The sequence below is a fragment of the Prorops nasuta genome, unplaced genomic scaffold (assembly GCF_024137725.1).
Source record: "Prorops nasuta isolate Cenicafe-Biocafe unplaced genomic scaffold, Cenicafe_Pnas_1.2 PNAS00026, whole genome shotgun sequence".
Lineage (NCBI taxonomy): Eukaryota > Metazoa > Arthropoda > Insecta > Hymenoptera > Bethylidae > Prorops > Prorops nasuta.
The window spans coordinates 2,267,335-2,278,451 of NW_027116823.1; the positions used below are offsets into that span (position 1 = coordinate 2,267,335).

The 11,117-nt window shown below is 38.6% G+C and overlaps 1 protein-coding gene across 1 annotated transcript; it reads left to right on the forward strand.

The window, feature by feature from the left end:
- Positions 1-3,919: 3,919 nt before the first annotated feature.
- LOC136782414 (piggyBac transposable element-derived protein 3-like) lies at positions 3,920-5,449 on the forward strand. Its single transcript, XM_066741838.1, has 4 exons — positions 3,920-4,235; positions 4,353-4,599; positions 4,660-4,798; positions 4,847-5,449. Exons 1-4 carry the CDS (start codon positions 3,920-3,922, stop codon positions 5,447-5,449), a joined length of 1,305 nt encoding a protein of 434 aa, XP_066597935.1.
- Positions 5,450-11,117: the final 5,668 nt, after the last annotated feature.

Sequence of the window (11,117 nt, forward strand, 5' to 3'; positions counted from 1 at the left end):
TTACCCTAGCCCCTTCATAAGAACTCCCTGACCCGAAGTGAGTTACCCTAGTCCCATATAAATACACCCTGACCCTAAGTGAGTTACCCTAGTCCCTTATAAGTACTCCATGACCCCAAGTGAGTTACCCTAGCCCCTAAATAAGTACACCCTGGCCCCAAGTGAGTTACCCTGGTCCCATAGAAGTACTCCCTGACACCAAGTGAGTTAGCCTAGTCCAATAGAAGTACTCCCTGAACCCAAGTGAGTTATCCTATCCCCTATATAAGTACTCCCAGACACCAAGTGAGTTACCCTAGTCCCTTATAAGTACTTCCTGACCCCAAGTGAGTTACCCTATCCCCTTTATAAGTACTCCCTGACCCCAAGTGAGTTATCCCAGCCCCTTTATATGTACTCTCTGACCGCAAGTAAGTTATCCTAGCCCCTTTATTTGTACTCCCAGACACCAAGTGAGTTACCCTAGTCCCTTATAAGTACTCCCTGACCCTAAGTGAGTTACCCTGGCCCCTAAATAAGTACACCCTGGCCCCAAGTGAGTTTCCCTAGCCCCTAAATAAGTACACCCTGGCCCCAAGTGAGTTACCCTGGTCCCATATAAGTACTCACAGACACCAAGTTAGTTACCCTGGTCCCATGTAAGTACTCCAAGACACCAAGTGAGTTAGCCTAGTCCCATATAAGTACTCCCTGACCCCATGTGAGTTACCCTAGCCCCTAAATAAGTACACCCTGGCCCCAAGTGAGTTACCCTGGTGCCATATAAGTACTCAAAGACACCAATTGAGTTACCCTAGTCCCATATAAGTACTCCTTGACCCAAAGTGAGTTACCCTAGCCCCTTCATAAGTACTCCCTGACCCGAAGTGAGTTACCCTAGTCCCATATAAATACACCCTGACCCTAAGTGAGTTACCCTAGTCCCTTATAAGTACTCTATGACCCCAAGTGAGTTACCCTAGCCCATAAATAAGTACATCCTGGCCCCAAGTGAGTTACCCTGGTCCCATATAAGTACTCAAAGACACCAAGTGAGTTACCCTAGTCCCATATAAGTACTCCTTGACCCAAAGCGAGTTACCCTAGCCCCTTTACAAGTACTCCCTGACCCCAAGTGAGTTACCCTAGTCCCATATAAGTACTCCCAGACCCCAAGTGAGTTACCCTAGTCCCATAGAAGTACTCCCTGACCCCAAGTGAGTTATTCTAGCCCCATTATATGTACTCCCAGGAACCAAGTGAGTTACCCTAGCCCATAAATAAGTACACCCTGACCCCAAGTGAGTTACCCTAGCCCCTATAAAGTACACCCTGGCCCCATGTGAGTTACCCTGGTTACATAGAAGTACTCCCTGACACCAAGTGAGTTAGCCTAGTCCAATAGAAGTACTCCCTGACACCAAGTGAGTTAGCCTAGTCCAATAGAACTCCCTGAAGCCAAGTGAGTTATCCTAGCCCCTATATATGTACTCCCAGACCCCAAATGAGTTACCCTAGTCCCATATAAGTTCTCCTTGACCCAAAGTGAGTTACCCTAGTCCCATATAAGTACTCCTTGAACCAAAGCGAGTTACCCTAGCCCCTTTATAAGTACTCCCTGACCCAAGTGAGTTACCCTAGTCCCATATAAGTACTCCCAGACCCCAAGTGAGTTACCCTAGTACGATAGAAGTACTCCCTGACCCCAACTTAGTTACCTTAGCCCCTATATAAGTACTCCCTGACCCCAAGTGGGTTATCCTGGCCCCTTTATATGTACTCTCTGACCGCAAGTGAGTTACCCTAGTCCCATAGAAGTACTCCCTGACCCCAAGTGAGATACCATAGCCCCTTTATAGGTACTCCTAAACCCCAAGTGAGTTACCCTAGTCCCATAGAAGTACTCCCTGACCCCAAGTAAGTTATCCTAGCCCCTTTATATGTACTCTCTGACCGCAAGTGAGTTATCCTAGCCCCTTTATATGTACTCTCAGACCCCAAGTGAGTTACCCTAGTCCCTTATAACTACTCCCTGACCCCAAGTGAGTTACCCTAGCCCCTTTATAAGTACACCCTGGCCCCAAGTGAGTTACCGTGGTCCAATAAAAGTACTCCCAGACACCAAGTGAGTTACCCTAGTCCCATAGAAGTACTCCCTGACCCCAAGTGAGTTATCCTAGCCCCTGTATATGTACTCTCTGGCCGAAAGTGAGTTATCCTGGCCCCTGTATATGTACTGTAACGTCAAGGCCGATAATTCTAAAATTCTTAAGCGTTTCCCAAAATTTTTTTTTCCTTTTAAATAGATTTGTTACTCTAGAGTAAATGAAATATTGTTCCGATACTTTCATTATTTTGTTCAGACTGATCGATAGCATCCCTTGAAGTTGTTTCATGAACATTTCGGTTCATTTATTATCTTCCTTGCGTTTAAGAGTAAATGTCTTATTTATATTTAAAAATGTTTTCATTTATCATCTTCCTTGCGTTTAGGAGTAAATGTCTTATTTATATTTAAAAATGTTTTCATTGATCATTTCCCTTGCGATTAGGAATAAATGTCTTATTTATATTTAAGAATGCTTCATATTTCCAAAACGTGCCAGCGATCGTCTTACCATCGCGCCGTGCGGACCCAATTCTCCATATTTTTCCCCTTTTCTTAGAAAGGAATCAACTAACTCGATTGTTAGATGATCTTCCCCTTTTCTCTGAAAAGAATTAATTAACTCGATTGTTAAATAATCTTTCTTTCACTGTTTTGGTCATTTAAAATGCTAGCGCTTTCCTTTAGTCGGGAATAAAAGATTGCAAGCAGCAAATTAGATTCATTTCCTAAATGTCTAAAATCTTCCTCATTTTCAATTCTCCATATTTTTCCCCCTCTTAGAAAGGAATTAATTAACTCGATTGTTAAACAATCTTTCCTTTATTCACTTTCGATTTTCCATATTTTTCCCCTTCTTAACTCGATTGTTAAACAATCTTTCCTTTATTCACTTTCGATTTTCCATATTTTTCCCCTTCTTAACCCATTAACGCCCAAAACGGCAAGAATCAAAGGTTTACTTTGCGATCAGATTTAAAGTGCTAAATCTTGTTGCACATATCGCAAAATACCTTTACTTATGTTTTCGAGGTCGCTCTACAAGATGGTATAATTTAAATTATGATTTGGTTGCGTGAAAAAAAGATATAGTGACTTTTTCCTCAAAAAGTGCTAAAAATTTTGCGACAAAAATTTTAAAAGTTAAATTTTTTACTAAAATTTGATGTTCCTCTTCATTAAAAATGGGCACAAGTTGGCACAAACATTCCAAAGTTTCAAAATATCGTCCGTAGGAAATGAAAAATTTTTGATGGTCGAAGCAAAATGGCGGCAAACACGATTTTTTGTTACAAAATTTCACAAGCTTTTTTCTCATCAATTACGAACTTTATTGAAAATTTCCCAAGGATAAAAATGTCTTAGAATTAACTGAAGAATATTCTAAAATTTTTTCTAATTTTTTATAAACAATTTTTTAAATTTCAGTCTCGTAATATTAGGAGAAATAAAAAATTGTTTATAAAAAATTTGAGAAAAAATTAGAATATTCTTCAGTTAATTATAAGACATTTTTATCCTTGGGAAATTTTCAATAAAGTTAATAGTTTTTTAGAAAAAATGAATTTCATATTAATAAGGTGAACAGACTTCTCTTATAAGAGCTGCACAATACTTAAAGCTTTAAAAAGATTCACTGACGGTATGCAAAAATTTTTGCGCTTACTTTTTTTGATTGAAGTGAAATCTATCATCAACGGTCTACTACAAGTTTTTCTTCATTCTTTATTATATTTCTTTTTTTATATCAATTATTTTTCTTACATCACATGTACCGTTTTATATAGTCTTTATCTAAAGTTTTTATATTCTTAAATATTTGATAATTGAAAAATGTCGAAGAGAAAACGACAAGTTCGAATGTCAGAAATTGAATCTGATGATGATAGTTCACATGAAGATTCTAGTCAAATAATTTTGATTCCCGATCCTAATTATTCTGGCGATAATGATTCTGGTTCAGACGATGAAAATTATAATGATTTTCCTTGTACGTCATATAAAAAAGTATACCAGGGTTATTCTGCAAATTTAACTAAATTAGATGCAGAACATGAGTATAACTGGGTTGACGGTGAAAAAAAGTGTAAAGATCAAATTGAAAATGAGACACTGTTATCTGACAGCCAGAAAAAAATGATTGTGCAAAGTACACCAGTTCAATTATTCGAATCCTTTTTTTCTGATGAAATCAAAAATTATATTAGTGCAGCAACAAAGAAAAATAATTTTGAACTTTCTTGATCTGATTTAGATATATTTATAGGAATTTTAATTTTTTCATGCTTTAACAAAAGAAAATCACAACGCGACTATTGGTCAACTGATCCCTTTTTGTCTGCTAACGTCGTTTCGTCAGTAATGTCTCGTAATCGATTCGAAAGTATAAAAGCTCATATAAAATATTCTAAAGCATCAGACAATAATCCAAATGATAAAGGATGGCGAGTACGTTCTTTGATAAACTTATTCCAAAAAAACATTCTTCAATTTGGATATTTCCAAACTGCAATGTGAATTGATGAAATGATGATAAAATCATATGCCAAAACGAGCTTGAAACAATTTATTAGAGGAAAACCAATAAGATTTGGATTAAAAATGTGGGGACTGTATACTAGTAAAGGTTATCTCTTAGGTTGGGATTTGTACTGTGGTAAGAATCAAATAGAAACGAATGTGCTGATGAAATGTGCATTAGGTAGCAGAGTAGTAATGAATTTACTATAAGATTTCCTTCATAATACAACTCCTCGAAAGATAAATCTTTACCATGTCTATTTTGATAATTATTTCACAAGTTTTGATTTAATTTTACACTTACGAAATATAGGATTACGAGCCACAGGTACTATTAGGAATGATAGAGTTAAAATTAAAAACGAAATATGTAAGAAGGCAGAGAGAGGAACATTTGCTGTTAAAAATGACAAAAATAGTCAAATAAATTACATCACTGTAATGGATTCAAAGCCGGTGTCCATAGCATCTACGGCGGCAGGTGTAAATCCAACTCTTCCAATAAAGCGTTATAGTTCTAAAGAACATGAAAAGAAAGAAATCCAATTTCTACACGCTTTTCATATTTATAACAAATATATGGGAGGGGTTGATACTCATGATGCTCACTGTAACAATTTATTGCCCAGCATCAGAAGTAAAAAATGGACATGGGTAGTTTTTACACGTTTGATTCAGGCATCTATTACGAACTCGGTTGTTATATATAATACTGCTAGTACCGGGAATAAAAAGTTTACAAAAGAGTTTGCGTTAGATATTGCTAAGCATTATTTAGCAAATCGAGAAAAAGAAATTACACAAACTCATGTATCCAAACGTGTAGAAAAGCAGAGCAAATGATCATCATGTCCCATAAAAACATACAAATTCTGTAAAGGATGCAACGCATATGTTTGCAAAACATGCTTTCCTAACAAACATTAAGAAAGAGTATTGAAAATAGAAAAAATGTGGGTATAAGATAAGTAACCTACTAAATATCAATGACTTGTGACCCTAAAAAATGCTAAAATATTCCAATTTCAGCTTGTAAACGAGATTAATATTTTTTTCTAAAAAACTATTAACTTTATTGAAAATTTCCCAAGGATAAAAATGTCTTATAATTAATTGAAGAATATTCTAAATTTTTTTCAAATTTTTTATAAACAATTTTTTATTTTTCCTAATATTACGAGACTGAAATTTAAAAAATTGTTTATAAAAAATTTGAAAAAAATTTAGAATATTTTTCAATTAATTATAAGACATTTTTATCCTTGGGAAATTTTCAATAAAGTTCGTAATTGATGAGAAAAAAGCTTGTGAAATTTTGTAACAAAAAATCGTGTTTGCCGCCATTTTGCTTCGACCATCAAGAATTTTTCATTTCCTACGGACGATATTTTGAAACTTTGGAATGTTTGTGCCAACTTGTGCCCATTTTTAATGAAGAAGAACATCAAATTTTAGTAAAAAATTTAACTTTTAAAATTTTTGTCGCAAAATTTTTAGCACTTTTTGAGGAAAAAGTCACTATATCTTTTTTTCACGCAACCAAATCATAATTTAAATTATACCATCTTGTAGAGCGACCTCGAAAACATAAGTAAAGGTATTTTGCGATATGTGCAAAAAGATTTAGCACTTTAAATCTGATCGCAAAGTAAACCTTTGATTCTTGCCGTTTTGGGCGTTAATGGGTTAACTCGATTGCTAAACAATCTTTCCTTTATTCATTTTCAATTTTCCATATTTTTCCCCTTAACTCGATTGTTAAACAATCTTTCCTTTATTCACTTTCGATTTTCCATATTTTTCCCCTTCTTAACTCGATTGTTAAACAATTTTTCCTTTATTCATTTTCAACTTTCCATATTTTTCCCCTTAACTCGATTGTTAAACAATCTTTCCTTTATTCATTTTCAATTCCCCATATTTTCCCCCTTCTTTTGATTGACTTATTTAACAAATACTAATTTTGTTCTTTTCTTTTTCTTCTCTTTCTCTCTCTTTATTTGTTTCCTGGAACCCCACCGTTAGTCACGTTACTCGCGATAAGGGTTCCTCTCAGACGCTAGTCAGCGGATCTCACGCTTACTGCCTTATGCCATTCTATTCCATCTCTAATACATCCTGTGTCCAAATTTTTAATCACCAAATCCATTCTGTCACCAGCATGGCCCCAAAGGAACTTTTCGTTTGTGAGCGGTTACTATACAAGTATGTTAGGACCAATCCAGCCCAAAGGATCTGTGCCTATTGCGAGGCCGTTCTTCCGGATAACAAACGAAGTATCCTAGCAACAATTCGCCAACACCGTCTTAAAGCTGCAAAAGATATTAACCACATCTTTTGAAACATCTGCCATAGATCATTGCTTTTCATCGCCCCACTTAACACATGCCTTTGCTGCAAGCATGCTTTTTATTTGAATAGAGAAACCCTTCAGCGAAAAGAAAACAATCGAACCTTTGTAAATTCCATTATCTACGAAGATAGATATTGGAATTTCGTTTTTCCTAACCCCAATAAACCATGGGGAACATAATTGCGATAAAATATTAAGCGTTTCTCCTCCGTAACCATTCGGGCATTTTTCCTTCACGCTTAACTATTTTAACGTTTTTTTTTCTTCTCCGTAACCATTCGGGCCACCGTTTATATAAGTCCAACCATAGGAATAAGAAACATTAGATATCAGGTCCCATGAGTAACGGGATATCGAACCACAAGTAGCCACGTGCATACTTTTTTTTTATATAACTTGCCCTTGGAAGCGGTCAACCGTTTAACAATTTAATTGTTATGGGTTTTTTTACCCTAAAACGGTGATCGTTTTCCTCTTGCAGTTTCCTCCTTTTCCTTTTTTTTATTATTACTTTTCTCTCGCGTCCGGATTAGGACACATTTTGCTCATGCGACGGCTAATGCCGTATTACTCTTTAAATTTTGTTAATATTATTTAATAATTGCGTTTAGTTATAAGTAAACGATTGTATACAAAAGGTGCAAGCTCAGCACCCTTTGTCTCATTCTCTAGCGTACCCAAGCTTAGGCAGTAGCGCCTTCTGATTGGCTGAAGACGACGCGACGTCCTCCCCCCAGCTAATTATTTAAGAGCGGAGCGGATGGGCGCCGCATGCATTCTTTCATTCATTTTCAAGTTAGACTCATATTTTTTCTAAATTACTTTCACTCATCTCGTACGTCTTCGATTAAGTAAAATTCAAGAATTTGCATAAGTTTCGAACCTAGAAAGTGAGACAAAGCTTTGCGTTATAATTTTGTTAAAATACAAACGAACAATTATTTTTATATTTTTTTTTGTGTGTAACCAAGCGAAATCATTATCAAATTAAAATTTTTTCTCGCTAATTGACTCAGTGCACACTTTTCTCTTCACCAAACACTAACACAATCATCCCTGGTTCCCTACGGCGACGACGACCGTAGTCCGAGAAGCAGCAACAGGAGAGTCTCCCTTCTACCTTCTTCATTGTTTTTTTTTTATTATTGTTGTTCATCACCAGGTAATATTTGAATTATATTGTTTCCAATTTTGAATTTCACTTTTCCTTCTCATTTTGTACGCCCAGGGTTTTATTTTTCCTTACCTACGACGCCTTATTTAAAAGAATAATAACGCTACCTAGAGGCTCAGCAATGATATGAAATTGTAATTGAGCATCGTGTTAAATTTAATAATGGTACAACTCTGGACGTTACAGTACTCTCTGACCGCAAGTGAGTTATCCTAGCCCCTTTATATGTACTCCCAGATACCAAGTAAGTTACCCTAGTCCCTTATATGTACTCCCTGACCACAAGTGAGTTTCCCTAGCCCCTAAATAAGTACACCCTGGCCCCAAGTGAGTTACCCTGGTCCCATATAAGTACTCAAAGATACCAAGTTAGTTACCCTAGTCCCATATAAGTACTCCTTGACCCAAAGTGAGTTACCCTAGCCCCTTGATAAGTACTCCCTGACCCCAAGTGAGTTATCCTAGCTCCTTATAAGTACTCCCTGACACCAAGTGAGTTGCACTAGTCCCATTGAAGTACTCCCTGACCCCAAGTGAGTTATCCTATCCCCTTTATATGTACTCTCTGACCGCAAGTAAGTTATCCTAGCCCCTTTATTTGTACTCCCAGACACCAAGAGAGTTATCCTCGTCCCTTATAAGTACTCCCTGACCCTAAGTGAGTTACCCTGGCCCCTAAATAAGTACACCCTGGCCCCAAGTGAGTTACCCTGGTCCCATATAAGTACTCACAGACACCAAGTTAGTTACCCTGGTCCCATGTAAGTACTCCAAGACACCAAGTGAGTTAGTCTAGTCCCATATAAGTACTCCCTGACCCATGTGAGTTACCCTAGCCCCTAAATAAGTACACCCTGGCCCCAAGTGAGTTACCCTGATCCCATATAAGTACTCAAAGACACCAATTGAGTTACCCTAGTCCCATATAAGTACTCCTTGACCCAAATTGAGTTACCCTAGCCCCTTTATAAGTACTCCCTGACCCCAAGTGAGTTACCCTAGTTCCATATAAATACACCCTGACCCTAAGTGAGTTACCCTAGTCCCATATAAGTAATCCCTGACCACAAGTGAGTTACCATAGCCCCTTTATAAGTACTACCTGACCCCAAGTGAGTTATCCTAGCCCCTTTATATGTACTCTCTGATCGCAAGTGAGTTACCCTCACCTTTTTATAAGTACACCCTGGCCCCAGGTAAGTTACCCTGATCCCATATAAGTACTCCCAGAAACCAAGTGAGTTACCCTAGCCCCTATATAAGTACCCCCAGACACCAAGTGAGTTACCCTAGTCCCTTATAAGTACTCCCTGACCCCAAGTGAGTTTCCCTAGCCCCTAAATAAGTACACCCTGGCCCCAAGTGAGTTACCCTGGTCCCATATAAGTGCTCCTTGACCCAAAGTGAGGTACCCTAGTCCCTTATAAGTATTACCTGACCCCAAGTGAGTTTCCCTAGCCCATAAATAAGTACACCCTGGCCCCATGTGAGTTACCCTGGTCCCATATAAATACTCCTTGACACAAAGTGAGTTACCCTAGCCCCTTCATAAGTACTCCCTGACCCGAAGTGAGTTACCCTAGTCCCATATAAATACACCCTGACCCTAAGTGAGTTACCCTAGTCCCTTATAAGTACTCCCTGACCCCAAGTGAGTTACCCTAGCCCCTAAATAAGTACACCCTGGCCCCAAGTGAGTTACCCTGGTCCCATATAAGTACTCAAAGACACCTATTGAGTTACCCTAGTCCCATAAAAGTACTCCTTGGCCCAAAGTGGTTACCCTAGCCCCTTTATAAGTACTCCCTTATCCCAAGTGAGTTACCCTAGTCCCATATAAATACACCCTGACCCTAAGTGAGTTAACCTAGTCCCATATAAGTACTCCCTGACCCCAAGTGAGTTAACATAGCCCTTTTATAAGTACTACCTGACCCCAAGTGAATTATCCTAGCCCCTTTATATGTACTCTCTGACCGCAAGTGAGTTACCCTAGCCCCTTTATAAGTACACCCTGGCCCCAAGTGAGTTACCCTGGTCCCATATAAGTACTCCCAGACACCAAGTGAGTTACCCTAGCCCCTATATAAGTAACCCCTGACCCCAAGTGAGTTACCCTAGTCCCATAGAAGTACTCCCTGACCCCAAGTGAGTTAGCCTAGTCCCATAGAAGTACTCCCTGACCCCATGTGAGGTACCCTAGTCCCTTATAAGTATTACCTGACCCCAAGTGAGTTTCCCTAGCCCCTAAATAAGTACACCCTGGCCCAATGTGAGTTACCCTGGTCCCATATAAGTACTCACAGACACCAACTTAGTTACCCTAGCCCCTTTATAAGTACTCCCTGACCCCAAGTGATTTACCTTATCACCTTTATAAGTACTCCCTGACCCCAAGTGAGTTATCCTAGTCGCTTTATATGTACTCCCAGACCCCAAGTGAGTTACCCTAGTCCCTTATAAGTACTCCCTGATCCTAAGTGAGTTACCCTAGCCCTTTAATAAGTACACCCTGGCCCCAAGTGAGTTACCCTGGTCCAATATAATTACTCAAAGACACCATGTGAGTTACCCTAGTCCCATATAAGTAATCCTTGGCCCAAAGTGAGTTACCCTAGCCCCTTTATAAGTACTCCCTGACCTCAAGTGAGTTACCATATTACCTTTATAAGTACTCCCTGACCCCAAGCCCCTTTATATGTACTCTCTGACAGCAAGTGAGTTACCCTAGTCCCATAGTAGTACTCCCTGACCCCAAGTGAATTACCATAGCCCCTTTATAAGTACTCCCTGACTCCAAGTGAGTTATCCTAGCACCTTTATATGTACTTTCTGACCGCAAGTGAGTTACCGTAGTCACATAGTAGTACTCCCTTATCCCAAGTTAGTTATCCTAGCCCCTTTATATGTACTCTCTGACAGCAAGTGAGTTACCCTAGTCCCATAGTAGTACTCCCTGACCCCAAGTGAGTTAGCCTAGTCCC

Bases quoted from the DNA above. Each gene is read 5' to 3' on its own strand.
- LOC136782414 (XM_066741838.1), top strand. From the start codon at position 3,920: ATGTCGAAGAGAAAACGACAAGTTCGAATGTCAGAAATTGAATCTGAT. The intron at 4,600-4,659 runs GTGAATTGATGA...ACAATTTATTAG, and splicing joins GGATATTTCCAAACTGCAAT to AGGAAAACCAATAAGATTTG. The intron at 4,799-4,846 runs GTAATGAATTTA...ACTCCTCGAAAG, and splicing joins GTGCATTAGGTAGCAGAGTA to ATAAATCTTTACCATGTCTA.